This window comes from Pituophis catenifer, unplaced genomic scaffold (genome assembly GCF_029215685.1).
Source record: "Pituophis catenifer annectens isolate HBS135680 unplaced genomic scaffold, rPitCat1.0.hap2 SCAF_1, whole genome shotgun sequence".
NCBI lineage: Eukaryota > Metazoa > Chordata > Lepidosauria > Squamata > Colubridae > Pituophis > Pituophis catenifer.
The window spans coordinates 251,887,037-251,910,337 of record NW_027256881.1 but is presented as its reverse complement, the minus strand read 5'-3'; the positions used below and the strand labels follow the sequence as shown (position 1 = coordinate 251,910,337).

The following is a 23,301-nucleotide window of genomic DNA, read 5'->3' as shown; positions in this document are numbered from 1 at the left end:
GGTTTTAAACTGAACTCAAAAAAGACTAAAATGATAGTTAAGAATATGACACAAGATCGTAAACACGAGCTTGAAAGGAGGGCAGGTTTTGAAATTGTACCTAAGGTAAAATATCTTGGAATTCAGGTTGCAGAATCAAATATGAAATTGTTTCAAAATAATTATGAGGTGTTGTGGCGAGAGGTTCAGAAAGACATGGAGACTTGGAAAAAGCTGCAACTGTCTTTACTTGGAAGAATAGCAGCAGTTAAGATGAATATTTTGCCAAGATTTCTGTTTTTGTTCCAAATGATTCCGGTGCTTAAAAGTGACAAACAACTGAAAGTCTGGCAGTCTGGTGTGAATAAGTTTGTCTGGAACGAGAAAAAGCCGAGAGTGAAATTGAAAATTATGCAAGATGTTCCAGAAAGAGGAGGCCTTAAACTCCCAAACCTACAGTTATATTATGATGCAGCAGCTTTAACTTTAACAAGTGACTGGTTTGGAAATAAAAAGGCTGGAATATTGAATGCAGAAAGTTTTGATCTTGAATTTGGATGGCATGCTTACTTATTCTATGAAAATAAAGTGGATAAAGTATTTAAAAGTCATATACTTAGAGACTCCTTGATGAAAGTTTGGAAGAAGCACCGACTCAAATGGGATTATAAAATACCGCTATGGCTGGATCTTGGTCATACCTTGTGGAATACAAATATAATGTCACTCGGGGGGTTTTTATATAAAGAGGTTCTTTTTACAGATGCGGGCAGATGGCAGCTGAAGACATTGCAGACACTGTTGGACGAAGGGATTAATTTAACCTGGTTACAATATAATCAATTACAAATGAGATGGAAAGAGGACCAAAAAACTGGTATTATGTTGCATGAGGAAGAATTGGTTAGACATATAAGAGAGAAAGGTCCAATGCATATTAAAAGGCTTTATAATGTTTTGTTAGAAAGAGATTCAGAAACGGAATTAGTTAAAGATTGTATGATTAAGTGGGCACAGAATTTTGAAGAACCAGTGATGCTGGAAACTTGGGAAAAAATTTGGGTTCAGAATGTTAAATTTACACAGTCGCAAAACCTGAGAGAAAATTTTTATAAAATGTTTTATAGATGGCATTTAGATCCTAAAAAGTTGTCATGTATGTACCCTAATGTTCAGCCAAAATGTTGGAGATGCGAATGTTTGGATGCTACGTATTATCATGTATGGTGGACCTGTAGGAAAGTTAAGGCTTTTTGGATAAAAATTTGGTGGGTCATGCAGAATGTTTTGAAGAAAAAAATTCAATTTTCTCCACAATTGTTTTTATTGGGTATAGTTAAGGGTTTTACACGGGGTGAAATAAAACTAATATTGTATATGATAACAGCAGCAAGATTGTTGATAGGTAAATACTGGAAGAATGAAGCTTTGCCTACTATCGAGGAATGGACTTTGAAGATGGCCAGTTTTGCAGAGATGGCGAAGATTTCAGCGTATTTAAAAGATTGTTCACAAGAGACTTATGAATGGGAATGGAAAAGGTGGATAGAATATGTTCAGAACAAATACCAAACTAGAAAGTATCAAATAGCTTTTATTTGAAAATAATGTATTAGAAATATTTTAATGTAAAGAGACAAAGAGGAAAAATTATATAGGGGGAGGGATGGGTTCAGGTTTATTTATTAGTGTTATTAGTTATGAGTATGTAATAGGGAAGTCTGGGGGGGGAGGGTTAGGGAGGGTTAGGGAGGAGGGGAAGTTTGGGGAGGGTGGTGGGGGGGTGAAAAAAGGGGTGAAAATGTAATTGTAAAACTTTTGCAATAAAAAAAAAAAATAAAAACTCATTCCTTTGTCTCATGAGTAAATTTACTGCTAGTAGATCAGATGGAGAAAATGTCATTAGCTGTATTTGAACTTTGATCCAGCTTTTCAACTCTTGATGTAAGGAAATTAATACTGTAAGGGAATTATAGTAGACTAAGGGATAAACGTCTGTTAAAAACAAGATTTTGGAGCAGTGTAAGTACATAAACCAGATTATCCATGTCATCTCTAGCTCAGTTAAGAAAGAAGCTTGTAAAGGATTTTGAAAAGTCAGTGGCCCACCATGTGATAAATGGTATACATTCCAGATATATTCCAGATATGTCATGTGGGCTGATTTCAGGATAACAATTGGAGATTGTCTTTCTTTCCCTCCCATTCAGCACCATCCATCAGAAGAGGCTGGACAGCCATTTGTCTGAAATAGTATAGGGCTGTGTTGGCGAACCTATGGCACGCGTGCCGGAAGTGGCACGCAGAGCCATTTCACCTGGCACGCAAGGCATCGCCCATTCCTCTTCTGGGTTTCTGGCACACGCATCTGCATCGGCCAGCTAGTTTTCTGGTTACTGGTGCGCATGCGCGTGTGACGATCAGCTGACTTTCACGAATGCGGCAGTGCCAGAAACCGAAAGATCAGCCAGCCAGCTGATTGTCGCGCATGCATGCGTGCCAGTAAACAGAAGACTAGCTGGCCGGTGCACATTTAATTGGCAGGATCTGATAGCGATCCATTAAAAATAATGGGAATAAGAGTTAGAGGAAGGAATAGCATTATATCAGGGAGAAAAGATATTATTACTGCCTCATATATCTGCCTATTTCCTGACTGTGCACTTTTTATGTGTTTAATCAGTAAATTCCATTGAATTTTGCTCCCAGAAAAGTCAATGTAGCATTGCAGTCTATGTGATTTAAGGCATAAACTAAACACCAGTTAAAACTGAGCCATTACTCATAACCCAATTTAGTGCTGCTGTCTTTAATGAAAAGTTCAGGCTTAATTAATAAGATAATAGGTTATGATGTTTTCAGCAGTCCAACTATTATATACATATATCATACTTTCATGTGATATAACTAGATTAAAGGTGGAAACCTAAAATTGGGTTTAAGACCTACCAGTTTTATCTTTGCTTTAAAACTATAGCTATTTTTAAAATAAATAAATTGCATTATATTCTTAAATTGAACAACTTGAAAATTGGTCTAGTAGTCTCCTCATATTTAAATGAAAGAAACCTTTAGATAATTTATTTCAATCCATCTCTTTACCTTAATTTGAATTTCATGCTATATATTTTAAAATATATTTATATTTTTATCTTCAGAGTGGTAATCTAAATCATTACGGAAGGATAATACATATGAACTCTTTACAGCCTAATGCAATAATACTTTAATTCAACTAGAAAATGTGACTGCCTTTGTTTAGACATATAATTTACTTTGTGAACTAAAATGTTTTGGAATGAATTGCTTGGCATACAATAGAAATGTTCGATTTTTAAAGACTGTTCTACAGCATAATACATATGGATCTGAAGTTATATTTTAAATGTATCTCGGCATCTATCAATGGAAACTGAACATATTCTTGCTGATATGCACTTTGGAATTACATCCAAATCAAACTTACTTCAAAATATCAGCTTTGTTATAAATGAAAGGGAAGATTCAATATGAATATTTTATTATTATTATTATTATTATTATTATTATTATTATTATTATTATTATTATTATCATCATCATCATCATCATCATCATCATCATCATCATCATCATCATCTCTTTTATTCATTAAACATGAAATTCAGTCAACTGAACATTTAAAAATGTGTCACAAATACGATTGACTGGTGCTAATGGTTGATACGGGTTGCCAGCGTCCTAGGTATCAACCAAGTATCTTCTTAAAATATATGATGTTCTGAGTAGCGCAGTTTTTTGCAATTCTGCTGGTGTTATTGCAGGAAGCTGCAATTTCTTGATGTGCTTTGTAAACTTCTTGGACATGGTACCAAGTGCCCCGATGACAATGGGTATCACTGTTACATCCATAGCTGTGTAGTTTTGATGGCCAGGTCGTGATATTTCATGATTTTTTCCAATTCTTTTTCTTCAGCTTTGGCATCTCCTGGTATAGTGATATGAATAATCTGTATGCTTCGGCCCTCAACAACCGTGATATCTGGTGTGTTATGTTCTAAATGACAATCTGTCTGTATTCGAAAGTCCCACAAGATCTTCACTGTCTCATTTTTGATAACTTTTTCCACTTTGTGCTCCCATGACTTTTCGGATACAGGTATATCGTATTTTTTTCATAATGAGCAGTGGACTAATTTAGCAACTCAATCATGTCTAGCTTTGTAATCAGTTTGCGCAATTTTGCTGCACTCACATATTAAGTGCGAAACAGTTTCAACTTTGTCGTTGCAAAGTCGGCAGTTTGGATTGTCAGTGGATTTTTGTATCTTCGCTTTCATGGCATTAGTTTGTAGTGCTTGTTCTTGAGCAGCAAGTTTTAAACCTTTTGTTTCTTTCTTGATGGTTCCTCTCTTAAGCCATGCCCATGTCAAGTTGTTATCACACTTTCCTTCAATGTTTTTCAAGTGCTATCCATGCAGGGCTTTGTTATTGTTGTTGTTGTTATTACATTGTTTTATTATTAAAATGTACACTTCCTATATTTGAAGATCTCAGGTTAACCAAGTTAAAGTTGGTTCATCAAAAGTTGTATTTATGGTGTATTCGACTCTCCAAAGAATGCATTTGAAAGGATGGACATCAGCTTTTCTATATTGGACAGATAAAAAATGTGACAATTCACTCCCTCATATGATGTGGTCATGTAAAATGACAAGAAAATCACGATCAATTTTTAAAATTTAAGGTGCAAATCCATCAATAATGTACCAGCAATATTTTGTATGAAGATTAAATCCCTTTCTTTCTTTCTTTCTTTCTTTCTTTCTTTCTTTCTTTCTTTCTTTCTTTCTTTCTTTCTTTCTTTCTTTCTTTCTTTCTTTCTCTTCATCTTCATCTTCATCTTCATCTTCATCTTCATCTTCATCTTCATCTCCATCTTTCTTTCTTTCTCTCTCCCTCCTTCCTTTGTTCTTTCCTTCCTTCTCTCTCCCCCTCTGTCTCCCACTCCCTCTCCCTCTCCCTGTCCCCCCTCTCTTTCTTCCCATGCTATTTTTAAATACTTTCAGCTTTGCGTAATGAAACCTAATTAGGTTCTCAGTCCAGAGCACTACTGAGGGGAACAATAATGGCAGTGCTCTTTTTACTGCTGTCAGATTGGGCTCAGAATGATTGCCAGCATAACACTACTAACAATCATAGCTATTCTACCCTTGTAAGCTTTCTGATTGCTAGTTCACATATTGATTTTAATTTTAAGGAAGTAATATAAAATATAGTTAGGCCTTAAGCTATGAACTTGTAGCTTTTTTTAAAGAAATGAGATTTTTTTTTAATGGTGTGTGCTCTAAATAGCAGAATTCTAAAAGTGCTTAAGATTCAAACTGGAAGTATGAATTACACCTAGGTCAGTTGTATTATACATGGGAAATATAAGTTTACTTGTGAATTTCAGCCTTTATTTTGGGCATCTGTGTTCTTCCTCCCTCTCTTACACAAACACACATCCAAAATTCAAGCCAGATGTGGGTGAAATACTAACCAGTTAGAGGAACTGGGAAGGCAATATTCATCAACACCTTTCCCCTTGTAGGCCCTTGTTCAAATCTGCTCTGGGGATTCAATAAGACGAGTTATTGGGATTGTATGATTTAGGAAATATGACTGTCCATCAGCTTCTTCCAGCTAAAGCTCTATTGTATCTTGTTGCCTCAGCAGACATAGAATAGAGTAGAGTAGAGTAGAGTAGAGTAGAGTAGAATAGAATAGAATAGAATAGAATAGAATAGAATAGAATAGAATAGAATAGAATAGAATAGAATAGAATAGAATAGAATAGAATAACAGAGTTGGAAAGGACCTTGGAGGTCTTCTAGTCCAACCCCCTGCCCAGGCAGGAAACCCTACACCACTTCAGACAAATGGTTATCCAACATCTTCTTAAAAATGTCCAGTGTTGGGGCATTCACAACTTCTGCAGGAAGTTGTTCCACTGATTAATTGTTCTAACTGTCAGGAAATTTCTCCTTAGTTCTAAATTGCTTCTCTCCTTGATCAGTTTCCACCCATTGCTTCTTGTTCTACCCTCAGGTGCTTTGAAGAATAGTTTGACTCCCTCTTCTCTGTGGCAGCCCCTGAGATATTGGAAAACTGCTATCGCGTCTCCCCTAGTCCATCTTTTCATTAAACTAGACATACCTAGTTCCTGCAACTGTTCTTTATATGTTTTACCGTCCAGTCCCCTAATCATCTTTGTTGCTTTTCTCTGCACTCTTTCTAGAGTCTCAACATCTTTTTTACATCGTGGCGACCAAAACTGAATGCAATATTCCAAGTGTGGCCTTACCAAGGCATTATAAATTGGTATTAACACTTCATGTGATCTTGATTCTATCCCTTGTTTATGCAGCCCAGAACTGTGTTGGCTTTTTTGGCAGCTGCTGCACACTGCTGGCTCATATCTAAATGTATCTTGAGCCTATCTTCTGGAATGTTGGCTATTCCTGCCAGCTTGGTGTCATCTGCCAGCCAGTTACGAATCCATCTGGTGGTGATGCTGTCTAACCCACATTTTTCTACTTTATCTAATAGTAGGTTATGGTCTACTTTATCAAATGCTTTACTAAAGTCCAAGTAAATTATATCGACAGCATTCCTCTTTTGTCACTTTGTCAAAGAATGCAATAAGATTAGTCTGGTATGATTTGTTTTTGACAAACCCATGTTGGCTTTTGGTTATTATTTGGTTTGCTTCTAGGTGTTCGGTGATTCGTTGTTTGATTATCTTTTCCAGAATCTTCCCTGGTAGTGAGGTCAGGCTGATGAGCCTTTCCATCACCAGGTCTGGATTCAAATATATTATGTGCATCAATAATGGGATTCAAATCCCGGCACTACCAGTTTGCTATTGGTAGGTCAACCCATTTGGAGGCTAAACAAGAGCATTTTATAAAAGTAAAGCAAACCCACCAATATCTTGACAGGGCAAGAATAGAGGTCAACCTTTTCAAGAGTGTTATAAAAGCTATACAGTAATTAAGAAAATTGCATGTACAATCTTTGGTTGCTGTGTAGTCTGTGCAGGGTAGGAAAGGATTAAAAAAACAGACTAGTTAAACTGAAGGATGAAGAAAATGGGGTCTATGGCGATGACAAGTAAATAGAGAAACAGAATTTGAGGACAGAGATTGAAGACCTGTTTCCTTCTGGTTATAGTTTAACTGGTCCCTAAAGATAGTGGGGGACTGAATTGAGCAAAACAAAGGTAGCTCAGGGAGGAGACAAAGTACTAGGTCATAAGGCTCCAACTATGGGTGTGGCAAGGGAGACAGAAAAAGGAGAAAGAGGTTTGGATGCAGTAAGGCAAGAGGTTCCGTTGGCAGAAAGACCACTCCTGAGGAAAAGGTAAAGAGAAAAGGCACAAAACCTCCTGCAAAGGATTCTGGACCATTGGTAGCCTGTTCAGGTCAGGTAGAATCTAAGAGGTTGGAAATTTCACTTCTGAGAGAATTGGCCAGAGGATTTGGCTGGGAATGAACCATGAAGGGCCAGGAGGAAGAGAAGCTGAGAGAAGCCGACTGGAGATCTACCTAAAAGGATGGAGCCTGGAAGAGAGGGAGAGAATAACAGTTGGAAGGGACCTTGGAGGTCTTCTAGTCCAACCCTCTGCTCAGGCAGGAAACGCTATACAATTTCAGACAAATGGTTATCCAATCTCTTCTTAAAAACTTCCAGTGTTGGTTGAACTACTATATTAATCTTTATGTCAAGGTAAATTACAGTGAGGGTATTTGCCAAGGGATAAGGGAGAATGGGATTGTTTAAACAAGATACTGAGGGAATCATCCCCTTGAGATCAATAGCTTCACACCATCTGATGATATCATTCTACCTTTGTTATATGATCCATACTATATCTGTATACCATTTCCTAGTGATATAAGTTAAAGCTGTAAAAAGATTATAACCGGGGAGGTATTTTCCCTCCTTATTTAATATCCCGGGAGGAAGGAAAGGATGTCACTCCATAGAGTTCCCCCTGCTGGTGAAAGATTTGATATTTGTTTGATGAGAATAAATTCTGGAAGAGATTCTGCTTTGAAAATCCCTGGGAGAGGGGAATCAATTTCCCAATTAAGGAGTAGCATTTGTGTTTTAGCAGGGGCTACTTAGAATATGCTGGGGGTGGGGGGGTGGGGGGGAAAGAAATAGGAATTTTGTGGATGCTTTTTATCACATTGTCTCATTTGATTCAGACAAATGTCAAATTATTTCCATAGAATTTATTGCACGCTATATTCATCTGCCATGTCATATGTGGTTATAGTTCAGCAAAAGTCTAATTCTTTTTTTAGCAGATAGTTTCACCATCTCCAAACTGGAAAAAAAAATCCTAATTTCCATTTATAATCATTTCATTCCTTGCATTTCATAGCAGCATACAAGAAATATTTCAACAGCTGCCTTTTTTTTTAGCAGGGGAAGAAATGGTCTTGCAAAATTATTACCTCCCTCCCTCCCAGTAACATGACTAATGTCTTCAGTCAGTTTACAGAATCACAGCATTAAATGACCTTTAATCATGTTAGCTAATAATAAACTGGACTATGGCTGAATTCAATTTTCTGTGCTGCTCTAAGTAAATCAGTAGATTAGCTGGGCAGAAATACAACTTTTTGTTATTTGTTTATCTTAAGCTTTATGTTGAAAGATAAGAGAATAGCCTTTTTTCCTTAAAATAGGTTATCAGGATTTCAAAATCTAGTGGCTCCATTCCTATTACTCTGGGGTAGTGACAGATGAGGGTAGACACTACGGTGAAGCAGAAATGAAGGATTATATTGTAAATATAATTTTACTGAAAGTTAAAGAGTGAAAATGAATACAAACAAAAATAGAATAAGAAAGAAAAACTCTACATGTTAACTCATTATAATATATATAGTCGCTTCTGTTCAGCAAATTGAATAGAAGAGTCCTCAAACATTTGGGGACTCACTACTCACTACTGTATTTATGTCCTGTATTTATGCATATGAAAATCCACTCAAGGCTTTCTGCACATGCTTTCATAATTATTGATGGAATAGATTGTACCAAATATCCACCTAATTTATTTCTATCAGTAGGTAACCAGATGTCTTAGCTGAAACACAAATACAGTAGACTGCGACTCTTTCCCTCAAATACAGTATAACAGAAATATAATTGGCCAAATATTATTTGTTAAATATTATTTTGCTAAAAGTTTTTATTTTCTTTCTTTTCCCTTTTAGTATGCATTTAATTCAGATGGACTCAGTCCAACGCTGGATGGAAGACTTGAAGCTCATGACAGATAGTGAATGCATGTGTATTCTTCAGTCTAAGCCAATCAGTCTAGAAGAAGATGCGCACAGTGAATTTCCTATTTCATCACAACACGGTGCCTGTGACAACTTGCAGTTGTTGCTGAAAAGAGCTTGGATTATAAGTACTGAGCTGACCAGGATTGTTCAAAAACTAGAGAAGAATAGATGGCAGAGGGTGCACAGCATGACAGTACGAGTCAATTGTCATGTCCGATCAATGATCAATGAATATAATATACTCACAAGGAGTTCTTGGGAAGAAATGCACCAGGTAAAGTCAATGTAGGAACTAGTAGTGTTATGAAACTATTACTTAACAGTCTAGCTAAACATAAAAAAACCCCTAATTTTAAAAACAAGGAAGTCAAGAACTCCATGGAACTGGAAAGAATGTGTCGGTGTTTATGTGGGTGCATAATATACAATATATAATAATGTCAGAACCATTATTTTGATAGGAAGCTTCTGAAGCAGCCTTTGTACCAAGCCAGATTCTATGAACATAATAATTATTGCAGTTTGTGTCTGGCATGGTACTTTTATTGCTAGAGAATTTTGAGTTCTTTCCTTATACCGATGACCTTAATCTTCTTCTAAGTCACTCAGAGTAAGTTGGTGAGGGTGAGGTCTTAGAAATGAAATCAAATTAGAATTTTTTTAAAAAGCTAGCTCAGTTTGCATGCTTTGATTGGCATCTACTTATCGGGAACTTGGTTCAAAGGACTTTATCATAATCTGTTCCTTGAACCATTCAGATGGAGATGCCAAGAAATAAATCTGGGATTTTCTATATGTAAATCATAGTCCTGTGATGGTGAACCTATGGCATGCGTGTTTCAGGTGGCAGGCAGAGCCATACCAGTGGGCACGCGCGCTCAGCTCCAGCGTGCATGCGCACACTGGCCAGCTGATTTTTGAGCCTTCTGGACCCAGCGGAAGTGGGGAAACAGGCTGTTTCCTGCCTCCAGAGGGCCTGGGGTATGTTGGAAAGGCCCGGTTTTCTCTCTCCCCAGTCTCCAGAGGCTTTCTAGGACACCCACCTGGAGGCCTTCCAGAGGCCGGAAATGGCCCGTTTGCCAACTTCCTAGAAAGCCTCTGGAGCCTGGGAAGGGCAAAAAACGGGCTCACCATGCCATCATGTGCCAAAAGCAGGGGGAGTGCAGGGACTCACGTGTGTATGCATGGGGGGCGGGGTGCATAGAATTATGGGTGTGGGTGGGCACACACATTCCCCCCGCTTTTGGCACACGATGGCAAAAAGGTTAGCCATCACTGTCATAGTCTTTCATATTGGGTCTATGGCCCTCCTCTTTATGCTACAATTCCTTTTTGCTTTAACTCTGGATGCAAACTTTGCAATATATAAAATGTGTTATTCTGCTATAACACATCCTACTTTTCATCCTTCCTTCAAAGGATGGTTGCTAATCCTTTATGTTCTAAAGTAAGATTGCCAAATATAAGAACAGGAAACCCTAATTCGGCCTTTGCTATCTTTCCACTTACCTGCTCATTTCAATAAGATCACTCAATAGAATTTCAGAATGAAAAAGTGCAGGCCACTGAGTGTGTGATTTTTTAAAAAAGAAATATGAGGACTTGGAAAAGGATTAGCTGTGATCCCAATCCAGATCACGCTCCTATATGTTTATGAGCAGTATGGATATCAGGAATACTAGAAACAATAGCATCTTGTATTTACATAGCAATGTGATTCTAATACCGACAGAGGAGTTGTGGGTGCTGACTGTGATCCAGAACATCAGCCTGGAAACTATTCTGGATTTCAAATGAGTATCTTAAATCTTGTTTTTAATGGAATTTTGGTTTTGTTCATTTTAATTAGCTGCTCTGAGTACTTTTCAGAAGAATGGGTATTTCATGAATTTAGCAATCAGGTCATTGATTATTACCTGATTGCTAAATCAGGTAATAATCTCTAACTACCTGCAAAAAAAAAAAAAAAGAAACAAGAAAAAGAAAGAGAGAGAGAGAGAGAGAGAGAGAGAGAGAGAGAGAGAGAGAGAGAGAAATCCCCCTTCTCAGTTCCATATAGGTGTAATTTCTAGATGCAATTGATGCTTCTGAATATTGGAACTTTGATTTTAGAGATCACAAACAAGTTAATCCCCCCTTCATCCTCACCTTAGTCAATATCCTAAAACAGGGTTAGATGTGGGAGAATGAAAGACAGCCCACATAGTTCATCCTCATTGTTATTTGATATCAAAAGGGAAGGGAAAAATAGAACTCTACATAGAATGAACCTGGAGGGCATTTATGTTTCTTCAGAGCCTTTGATATCACCCATCCCATCCTCCCAGAATAAAAGGCCGATCCCCCATTATCAGCTCATCCTGCCATTGGCCGTATTTTTTAAGATTTATATTTTGCTTATTCATGTTACTATCATGAACTGGGGTTGAGTTAATCATGTGTATCTGAAAATAAAGCTCATACTTTGATTCTTTTTCAAATAAGTTAATGCATTTCTATTCCTATCTTTTGCAGTATGAAAAAATGCTAGTGGAAAAATGCTCAGAACTTACAACAGTTACTGAAAGGTAATATTAAACATTATTGATTCTTGTACTTTACCTTAGCAAACCTATATTAAAAATTGTGGACATCCTTAATGCGTCGAGAAGCTATAACATTATGATAGATTTGAAACCAATAGGCCTCTTCCACTTACAGAGAAACCTGACTTCTACCAGGTCTAATTAACATAAGTCTTCTCTTTGGATTAATAGCTAATGTTGTGGTAGGGAGTCAATATCTATTTTGCAGAAATAATATCTATTTAATAGAAAAGAATGGGAAATCCCTAGGTTATAGATTGATATATCGGTGATTCACAAACTGAGGCAATCATATTAATTATGAATTTTAATTTACCTTTATATTGATGCTATAGAGCTGCTATTTGGTGTTGCATCTTGAATAGATCTTGGATTATAAATTACAGTGCTACTGGACTGACACTTTGGCATCTTGTTTTAAACTTTTCCTTCTAGGTGCATACAGATTGAAGATGAACAAATATTAAAATCAATGAAATCTTGTATTAATGATGCGCTAACCACAGTGGCACAATATTTTTCCCAACTGATAGAACTAGCTCTAACACATGAAATAAAGGTTAGTAATTTTTTCTTTTCGGTAGTAAAAACATATTTTGGCAGTACTTCTTTTTATATCTGTTTATATCTCTTAAGATACCCTGAAGTACTTTGTTGTCTCTAGAGATGTATCTAATATCTTTCATACTAGGAGAACATTAAGACTGGGAATATAAACATTCTGGTGCATTAATCTCAATCATGCCATGCTTGTCTTCCTAACCCAAGCCTACTCTACAGTGTCGATAGAAAACTGTTCTGTAAGTCAAATGTTAGGGTAAATACAGGAGCACAGAAAATGTTTTACTTAAACTGTCACATAAAAGTAAAATCTCCTTTCCATCCAGGTTAACTCCTAGTGACAATAGGAATACAGCCATGCTGTTTTCTTGGCAACAATTCTGAATAATAATAGCACTTAGCAATAGCACTTAGACGTATATACCGCTTCATAATGATTTGCAGCACTCTCTAAGTGGAATGTCAGCATATTGCCCCCAACAATCTGTCTCCTCATTTTACCTTTGGAAGGATGGAAAGCCGAGTCAACCTTGAGCTGGTGAGGATCGAACTCCTGGCTGTGGGCATAGTCAACTTGCAATACTGCATCCTAATCACTCACCACCATAGCTCTTAGAGGAGAATATTTGTAACTCAGGGTTGAAATGAGGGGTCCTTGGTGCTCTCTGAGCTTGGTTGTGTTTTTGTGTGTGTGCGAATGTTTCATTATCCAAACTAGGTAACAGATAATCAGTAAGGAGTGAGGTTTGCTCACTCCTCACATGCTAAACAATTCCGAAATGATTTGCTCCCCCCTTCTTTTTGTTCTGACTTTGTTGGAGTATGGTTGGGGCCACAAAGGTCTCTTCTTCAGGTCTTACACATTCTGCAGGTAGATAGAAAAAGGAGGGACCTGATTACCTATAGGAGTTATTGACACTTGAGACTCAAAAGGCATAATAGTAATGGCTGGCTAGAAAAAATGGTGAGAGTTGGGAGAGGGGAAAGAAAAGGCTGTTAGAAGAAGGCACGAAAGAAGCAAGAAATCCAAAGTTATAAGATAGTGAGGCAACAAGTAGTTTTATCCCAAACTGTTCTTTGAAATATCCCAGGGACTGAATTGTCTTGGGAACCAGTACAGACAGCATTGATGGGGAACCATAGAGGATCAGGAAGCTCAGCAATATTTTCTAATAAGGGGTGCCCAGCAGGGGTGGGTTCTACTTATTTTTACTACCGGTTTGCATCATGCCCGCGCGCGCAGATCGCCTATGATGATGTCCAGGTCAGTGGGCGGAGCCTCCCATTGGTTTTACTACTGGTTCTTGCGAACTGATCTGAAGCAGGGGCAATCCACCACTGGTGCCCAAGGGGTGAAATCCAGCAGGTTCTGACAGGTTCTGGACAACCTGTAGCGGTAGCGGAAATTTTGAGTAGTTCAGAGAACCGGCAAATACCACCTCTGGCTGACCCCAGAATGGGGTGGGAATGGAGATTTTGCAGTATCCTTCCCCTGCCATGCCCACCAAGCCATACCACGCCCACCAAGCCACGCCCACAGAACCGGTAGTAAAAAAAATTGAATTTCACCACTGAGGGTGCCTCATAGAGAAGAAGGGAGTACAACACAGAAAAAGGAGAATGTTTTCTTCTCTTTTCCCACCCCAAAGGAGCTAGCAATTTTCCAGTTTCACAGTCTGGGGCTAGAGCAGGAAAATAAAAAACAGCTTTGGTTAAGGTAGAAAAGTGCCAGTTATCCTGTGTCCTGAGAAGCTAACCTAATGATTACTAAGAACACCAATGGTGAAAAGCCTTGGAATATTGGGGGAGAAGGAAGGATGAGAGAAGAAAAAAGAAATAAAGATTCGCTTCAATAGACATATGTAATGGGTCTGGCACATTTACAAAGCTAAGGAATATTTAATGATACAGTAAATACCTTTGACATTATCCAAATATTTTGAATTCTGGAATATACTCCATGCCTTTTCAGATACTTTTGTGTCCTGATAAAGTTGCTTCTCTATGAAAGGTAGTACTCTGAATATAGTATTTGAAGAACAGCAATATTCTTCTTTCCAGTTGGAATGTCGGTCTGATTCGCTCTCTAAATACCCTAAGAGCAAAGTTTTACAAGAATTTTTTTTGTCTCTGTTTTTGGTTTGTTACACAGAACTTGGTGAAAGAAATAGATTCATCAGACAACCTCTACTCTGTAGAATCAGCTGTAAGCAACTTATTCAGCCTTACTCAAGAAGGATCCCATTTGTGCCGCATCATTGCAAAGGCAAGTTACTCTTGGGATAATTCTAGAACAACTGTTTGTTGAGCTCCAGATGTGGGTGGCCTCCTTTTGTAATGTTTTGTAATGTCTCCCCTCTGAACATTAAAATGTAGATGTTTCTTTCCAGAGAAAATAATCAACATCATAGGCTGTTGTTCTTAAAATTTAAGAATTACTACCGCATTGGTGTCATTTTATCTCAAAATGTACATTCCCCATCTCTCCATATTTTCATTTTTCAGCAGTGATTATGAGAATGTGGGTCAAAATGCACCCCTCTCATATTTGTAGGGACCAGAGAAAAGGAGGAATATTGTTCCAAAACATAGCTCTAATTTTATTATATGTTCCCTCTCTGGCAGAACAAACTGTTAGTGGTAAATAGATTTGACTGTACTGACAATTGTAATGCAAGAAGCAGAATCTACATAACGATGCTTAGTATTTCAGATTTTAGCACTATTTGTCCATAATTCTCACTACTTTTGTATGTGTATGTGTGCCTTTAAGTCAGTTTTGAATCCTAGTGACCATGTGGACTTGTCCGTGCAGTTTGTTTAGGAAGACCTAGATTGTCTTCTTGCGACTGAGAAAGACTGACTGGCTCATAGACACCTATCTGGCTTCATGCCTAAGACAGGAATAGAATTCATAGTCTCCTGGTTTATAGCCTGGTCCCTTTCACTACTACACCAAATTGACACTCAACATAATTTAGGCTATTGCTATCACTTCTTTTTGTAAATTTGTGGAAAAGATTGAAAAAACAATTCCTGTCTGAGTGGAAGAATCAAAGCTCATTAAGGCTTCAGAAGTTATAATATTATAAACATGACTTTGCATTGCACATCTAAGATTTCTCTCTTAGTTTATATAGATAAGGCGTGATAGAAGAATTTGTTCAATAAAAACAGTCTAAAATGAGAGAACTTCTAGTGGAAAAGCTGAATTGGAAAAAGAAGTTAGTTCCCCAAAGAAGGAAGAGAATTTAAAGTTGTTGACTCAATTACCTCCTGAAAGCCACTGCTGTTTTGTTCCTTAGCTCTTAGCTACTGCATTATAGCACTTACTCATTCTTTACATATTAGTTCATTTTAAAGAATCAATTAATATAACAAAATGGGCGAAAGCTTTGAGATTACAAATGATAAAAGTTAAGAATGGATTCTTATCTTCTAAATTCTTTGTTAAATTTATTTAGCTTTTCTCACAGGTAAGATCAAAGTACTCTCTAATACCCACAATAATTTTTTAGGATACGATTTATATCACCAACAATTATTTTTCCACAATCATTGATTTTTTTTTTTAAAGTGAAAACTGGCCTTATGAATGCCTATATATCTAAGTTTTTTTCCTCACCAAACATGGCTGATCAAGTATAGATTTTAAATAAATGAAATTAACTTCTTTTCTTTCACAGATAGGCACAAATAAATTTATTTGTCTATTATTACAGGCAATAGTGTGAAAATCAATGGAATTTAATAAAAGAAATTGAATAGGTCACTATCAAAATCCTTCTTAGTCTGATAGTTAGAAATCCTCTTTATTATGCCTGTTTTTCCAGCAAAACTATTTAAAACCTGAGAACAAGAAGTCTTCAAAATATTAAGCAATTTATTTTTCCCAATAAATTTTGGCTTAGGTTTATGAGAAGGTTCAGCTTCTTCTCATCTTTAAACTGCATGTCCACATAACCTACTGTCCTTAAAACTGTCATTTGATTTGTACAGTATTGGAAACGTGAGATTCAGAAGAGCATAAATCAGTTTGTAAACTCAGATTAAATTTGATATTTTTAATTTTTAAAATTAAGATAATAATAGTTTAAAATATAAATGAAAATAAAGGTTCCAATCTGGGTCGGTCACCGGGAGCAGAGATTTTGTCTTTTGAGCTTTCGGACTTGTGCTGGAGCCCATCTTCAGGGAACTTCTCCCTAGCAGAGTGTATGCTTCTCTTCGGCATGAGTCCAAAAGCTCGGAAGAGAAAACCTCTGGTCCTGGTGGTTGATCAAGATTGGATTCTGCAACATTATCCTGCGACACATACCATATTTTTCAGAATATAAGACACACTGGACTATAAGATGCATCTACCTTTTTTGGTGAGGAAAACAAGAAAAAGAAATCTGCTTCTGCCTCCCAGCAATTTTGCCTCATTGCAGCAAGCAGCAAACAGCCTGCTTTACTTTCATTTTCATTTTTAGGATAACTTGATTAGCACAAGAAAAAAAAATCTGCTCCCAGCAATTTACTTCCTTGCAGCAAGCAGCAGAGGCCTGCACAAAACAGCTGAGAGCAAAACAGCTGAGAGTCGGGAGGCCGATCCAATCAACTTGTGCTAATTAGGCTGTGTTGAAGCAGAAAGGAGCTGTTTCTGCTTGCTGCAAGGAGGTAAATTGCTGGGAAACAAAGGCCAAGGGGTGGGGTCCAGTGGGTGGGCAAGGCTACATTCAGTGTATAAGACGCACCCAAATTTTCACCCCCTTTTGGGGGGAAAAAGGTGCATCTCATACTCCGAAAAATACGGTATATTTGCCTTCTCTCAAGAAAATAAAAGTAGTAAGGAAATGGGAAAGGGGAAAAAGAAGTGTAGAATGACTGGGAAAAGGGAAAAAAAAGCATTGACTTCCAACTTTTTTCAGCACAGTAAAATACAAAAATTACAGTCTCAACTTTTTACTTTTACATACTTAGTAAATATTAGCCATTTCTGTAACAAAAAAACTAATCTAATCAGCAAATACCAAGGCCAAGATTTCAGAATGAATTTAACTTGAGCCACTTTGAAATTGAAAGAGATTATCTGGGGAAAAAATATCCTTAGACTATAATAGAGAAGTATTAAAAACACCTGCAACTGCTTCATTTTTTTTTTTTTTTGCAAAAAGAAATCAGAACAGCAGGGATGATAACCCTTTAGTGGTTTATGCCAACTTTCCAACATTATGATGATTGCAAGAGGATTATGCACTTCAGTTATTTTCTACATGTAAAGAACAGTGAGGATGAGGATGAAGAGGGATAAAGCAATTATGTTTATCCTTACTTCCTACCCATGAATGAAGAGTTTATCTCTCTTAAGCATGATTGAACACAATTAAAATTATGAACTTGGCTGTACAGTATGTAGTATATTTGAAAGGGCTTCCTGTATAGTTGACTGAATATCTTAAAATTACCACAAAGATAGTTATTCAAGCCTCTATTTGCCAAGCAAATGTTTGTTTGAAATCTTCAGACTTGGTCTTGGTGGAGGCAGACCAGAAGAAAGAAAGTGCAGTTCTACTATGGCCTAAAACAGGGGTCTCCAACCTTAAACACTCAAAGAGCCATTTGGACCCATTTCCCACAGAAAAGAAAACACCGGGAGCCACAAAACCCGTGCCTATTTCTTGAGCGGCCACAATACTAGCATATGTAATTGAATTAAATGTTCTGTTTTCTTCTGAAACTTTTCTTTTCTTTGATTTATCCATGGTTGCCCTACCGGGGGTTGAAAAGCTCAATAAATTGCCTGCTGGCGGGTGTCGCACATTGGCAGTTATGACACATATTTTGAGTTGACAGGGAGCTGCAGCAGAGGGGTGAAAGAGCCACATGCGGCTCCAGAGCCACAGGTTGCTGACCCCTGACCTAGAACATGGTTTGCAGTGCCAATGCAGCATGATGTCCTCTCACTTTCCAGAGATGATGAGCTGGTTACTCAGGTATTTGCTTTCTCCCAGAATAGAAAGTTATTAAAAATAATGTCTCTCCTGGCAAACAGATTCTTCAATGCTCATTGTTTTAAAGCTCCTTTGGGAAAAAAAATTATTTTAAAAGGGCAAGATATAAATTATCCTAATAAATAATAAAGAGGCAGTTTGGTTAAAGGGCCCCGGGCCAGGAACCAAAAGACTTAAGTTTGTAGGCACAAAGCCAGCTGGAGGCCAGTGACTCTCTCTCAGACTTAGGAAGAAGGCAATGGCACTTCTGAAAAATCTCCAACTCATTTGTCTACATAGTCATCAGGAATAGTGATTGACAGAAGGCACTAAATGAATAATCTATTGTTTCCATTTTTCAAGATTAAAAGTGGCATAAAAAGAACCATCAAGCTATTTTTATATGTAACAATGTTCATAGCAATCGATGTTCTTTTACTCTTGCATATAAAGCGCCCAACTGCAGTGACTTCAAGAGTGAGTGATTTGAAAATAAAGTCTTTGCTTGTGGTATTAGTTCCAGAAATCAATAGAATTTCATTCACATTTTTGGTTGTATCTGTGCCAATAAAGCTTTCTGAATTGCTTTGTAGCCATATGCTACCAATGAAAAAGGATTATTTCACAAAACTGAAAACCATTTAGGTCAAAATCCTAATTATATTTATCTGCAAATAATTCCCATCTAGTCGGTAATAAACTTTCTGTAGGGCTAAGCAGATTTAAGATTATTTCTACACTAGCCAGTTCTTGTATCGAACCTTCAGAATTATATACTGCCAGAGATTGGCTTGAAGCTTAAAATGGATTGGATCTAATTAGTTTTTGAATGAAAGACTATCTGGGAGCATCAGTGTTACAAACTAGATTGTAAAATAATAATAAAACAAAAGATCAGCTCAGGAGAGAAACAAAAGCCCAGCTTCTAATTAAAAATATGATTTTGGAAAACTGCAAGAAAAAGACCAACCTGAATGTAGTTTGCATTGATTATAAGAATCCATTCCACTCCCTGATACATGATTAAATAATCAAGTGCCTAGAAATAACAGGAATCAGTAGAAACATCAGACGTTTTGTGTGAATGGAAGGCATAGTTGTTGGTCAATGATGATAAACTGGAAGCAGTTAATATCAAGAGGGGAATCTTTCAAGGAGACCCACTCTCACCACTGCTGTCTGTCACCCCATTGATTCCTCTATCAGCAATACTGAACAAGTTAGGCCATGACTACCTAACATCAAAACATGGATGACTTGAAGCTATATAACAAAACACCTAAAATGGAATCGCTGCTCAGTGCTGTATACACAGCCAAGATATTGCAATGGAGTTTGGAATGGATAAATGTGCCGGAATGAATAAATTTGGCAAGGAGGCACATTGATTTTATTGGTGGAATAAAGGAAGGAAGACAACCTATTGGTTTAATGGTTAAAGCACCAGATTAGAAACGTGGAGGCAATAAATTCTAGTCCTGCCTCAGGCACAAACCCAGCTGGGGGACCCTCCCCATTCCCTCCCTCTCTCTCTGTTGTTTCCTTTTCTTGAGGACTAATAAAACAATGTATAGAGAATATTCAGTTTTAGCATCAATTTAGAGACATTCAAGCTACTAGAAACAGTGGTGGGTTTCAGGGCTGGGTTCTACTTAACTTTATTATCGGTTCGCAATGGGGCTGCATGCGCAGAAGCTTCCAGATGACGTCCGGGTCGGTGGGCAGAGCCTCCCATCAATTTTACTACTGGTTCTTGCGAACCGGTCCGAACTGGGGGCAACCCACCACTGATGGATTTCTATCGGTTTGCCCTGGTTTGGGCGAACTGGTAGTGGCAGCAGCGGGAGGCTCTGCCCACCCGCCTGGACGTCATCATGGATGCTCTGCGCACGCGCAGAAGGAAACAAGTGCGTGCATGCGCACGCTCACAGCTCCGAACCGGTAGCGAAGGTAAGTGGAATCTACTACTGACTAGAAACTATTTAATTTTATTTTGCGATAAAGCTGAGATAAGCAGCTACGTTTCCACTGCCCCAGGATGGAAACTTTAAGGATTGGTACACATATTTTTTAACAGATGAGAACCTAATTGCTGAATAAATTGTGAACTGGGTCTATGCAGACAGTCACTATACAAAGAATTGGCCTGGGCAATGTTAAGCAGTTTGCCTGCATGGCTAGCTTTAATCATGGTTTACTTCCTGTGATTGTGATAGGTGTTTACCAGGAACTACTAAAAGGACAGTAATAAAATGATAGAATTGGAAGGAACCATTTAAAACACTGCATCACCCCTCCCGCCCCAAAAAAACATTTGTGCTAAATGATTGTCTGGTTTCTCCTTCAGCAATCTGTGTTTTTGGATTAATCTGTACATTTGGAATTTGGGGACCATTTTATGGCTATTGTAATAGGCACAACCAATCACAAAATACTTATTTAGCAGAAGGCAAATAGTGATGTTATTCTCCATCACTTCATATCACTCTTAGTTGCTTTCTATTACTATTATTTTTTCCTGAACTTGAGGCATACTGCCAAACAAGTACTGAGTCACAGCCAACCACCATTTTATTTTCTAAAAATGCCTCTGGGGTTTACCTAGAGTCCAGAAACATTCCTGGAAATAAAAAAAAATATGCATGAGGATGTTTCTTTGTTTTGCAGAATACCAGATGTCCTTTATTTTTAATTAAAATGCTTTTTTTTTTTTTAAAAAAAAAAGGCAATTACAAAGCCTGTTGGGGCATTTTGATACAGATGTTGGAGCACATAGGGACTGTACTGGGACCTGATTCTAGAACACAGCTTCTTCTATTGAACCACTTGTATTGTTGGGATGTTTCTTCTCCTCCTCCTCCTCCTCCTCCTCCTCCTCCTCCTCCTCCTCCTCCTCCTCCTCCTCCTCCTCCTCCTCCTCCTTCTTCTTCTCTTTCTCCTCCTCCTCCTCCTCCTCCTCCTCCTCCTCCTCCTCCTCCTCCTCCTCCTCCTCCTCTTATAGTCTTACTTCAACTTATTTACTGATTTTTTTTTCTTGAAGGAAGGAGGTATTGTTGCCTTGCTTAAAATCTGCCGTCAAGATCGCTTCAGATGCCTATATCCTCAAGTACTCCGGACACTGGCCTCAGTATGTTGTGTGGAAGAAGGAATCCAACAGCTGGAAAAGGTATCATCTCCATCTCTTGTGTCTGTAAAAACAATGTGCTGTCCTTAGCAGATTGCTAACACATGCGTCGTGCAACCCAAAAATTCACCAATGACAAATATTGATTGCAGGATCCAGTCTGGGTCGGTCAGTAGGACCAGAGGTTTTGATTTCCGAGCCTTTGGACTCATGCTGGAGCCCATCTTCAGGGAACTTCTCCCTAGCAGAATGTGTGCTGTTCTGTGTGTGGTATTTATAGGGCCTGTTGTATGTGGCTTTTTAGATGTCGTTTGGGGTGTGTTAATGGCTGGTATTGATTATCCAATGGAGTTTTTCACAAATATGTTAGTGCTGGTGATAGATTTTAAAACAATTCTTCAAGTTTTATTTCTCAACAGATGGGCTGGGTTAATGTTGCAAATATTACTCCAAGGAAATCAATATGAAACTTGTCATCTAGTTTAATAGCTAGGAGCAGCCCGTTCATTGGGATACGAGTTTGTGCCTGCAGATTCTAAACATCACATATAATCCTGCTGTGTAGAATGATTCCTTTATGCAGCTTTATAAAGTTTCCCTTCATTTTGGTCATAACAGAATATGATGCTATGCATAAGATCCAAGAGAGAGGTCGTTGCAACAAAATTTTGCCTATACCCTTTGTAGTATCACATTAATTGTTCCTGTCACAGTTTATATGTGGTCATAAATATTCCTGAGATTATTTCCACCTTATTTTTGGCCCAGTTTTCCTCCCAGAAATACATGGTTGCATGATCCCACTCCATAGTTAAATCCCTCCAGTTAGTCACTACTTAACTACCATGTTTTCCCGAAAATAAGACCCTATCTTATATTTTTTTTTGAACCCTGAAATAAGTGCTTGGCCTTATTGCTATGTGCTCAAAAGCCAGATTGGGTTTATTATCAGGGGATGTCTTATTTTGGGGAAAACAGGGTAACTTTCCTTTTTTCCTTTATTTCCTGAGCAAATGGGTGCATCCTCAAACATGAACTGCAACCAACCTAAGTGTTTATTTTCTAGAAGTAGCTATGGAGTATACTGTGGATGGAGCTTTCAACCATTTTGAAAATAAATTTGATATTAAAGATGTATAGTTTAGCAGCATTTCAATATCCAATTATTTTTAAGCAAAAGTAATTAAAAAAACAAGAGCTTAGTAAGCATTTCATGAATAAGTAAGTCCTCACTGAACGTATCTGCATTCCCTTGCCTTTTGCACATCTACATACATTTGCTTAAGAGCTGTCCATTGCAAATGGCATATGAGTTGTAATAAACAATTCTGAAGACTCTAAACAAGAAGCGTCTGGAAGCTTTCCCTGTCCACTGATGGAACTTGGCCTTGAGGTAATAATAGTTCAAGTACTCGCAACTATCTGGGTTACCTTCAAAATTTAAATTATGAATTACCAGTTTTTGTTCTTCCATGTTTAGTTTAAGTGAAGATAATAAATTCCATTTTCTGAACACCCAACACTTTCATAATTTATAACTTCCTGTTAGAACGATACACTTGAGTTGCCTGTAATAGTACTATTGTTAACCATGCATTGCCATAAAATAAATGCCGAGGGTCTGAAAAGAAATATATGAAATTACAATGTATGAATTTGTTAGATTATTTTGTGTAGAAATTTATGCGTTCAGAAAAAAAAAATCACTGAAATGTTGAGTGTTTTATATGGATTCAGGTCCTTTTCTGGTC

At 37.6% G+C, this 23,301-nt stretch overlaps 1 protein-coding gene across 1 annotated transcript in view; it reads left to right on the top strand.

Annotated features, from left to right (window-relative positions):
- INSC (INSC spindle orientation adaptor protein) overlaps positions 1 to 23,301 on the top strand; it is an 88,991-nt gene that overhangs the window by 13,493 nt on the left and 52,197 nt on the right. Inside the window, exons 2-7 of the mRNA XM_070935164.1 lie at positions 3,935 to 4,003; positions 9,234 to 9,579; positions 11,820 to 11,872; positions 12,326 to 12,449; positions 14,604 to 14,717; positions 21,467 to 21,592. Of these exons, the coding sequence (XP_070791265.1) occupies positions 3,935 to 4,003; positions 9,234 to 9,579; positions 11,820 to 11,872; positions 12,326 to 12,449; positions 14,604 to 14,717; positions 21,467 to 21,592 (832 nt within the window). The remainder of the gene's footprint in view (positions 1 to 3,934; positions 4,004 to 9,233; positions 9,580 to 11,819; positions 11,873 to 12,325; positions 12,450 to 14,603; positions 14,718 to 21,466; positions 21,593 to 23,301) is intronic.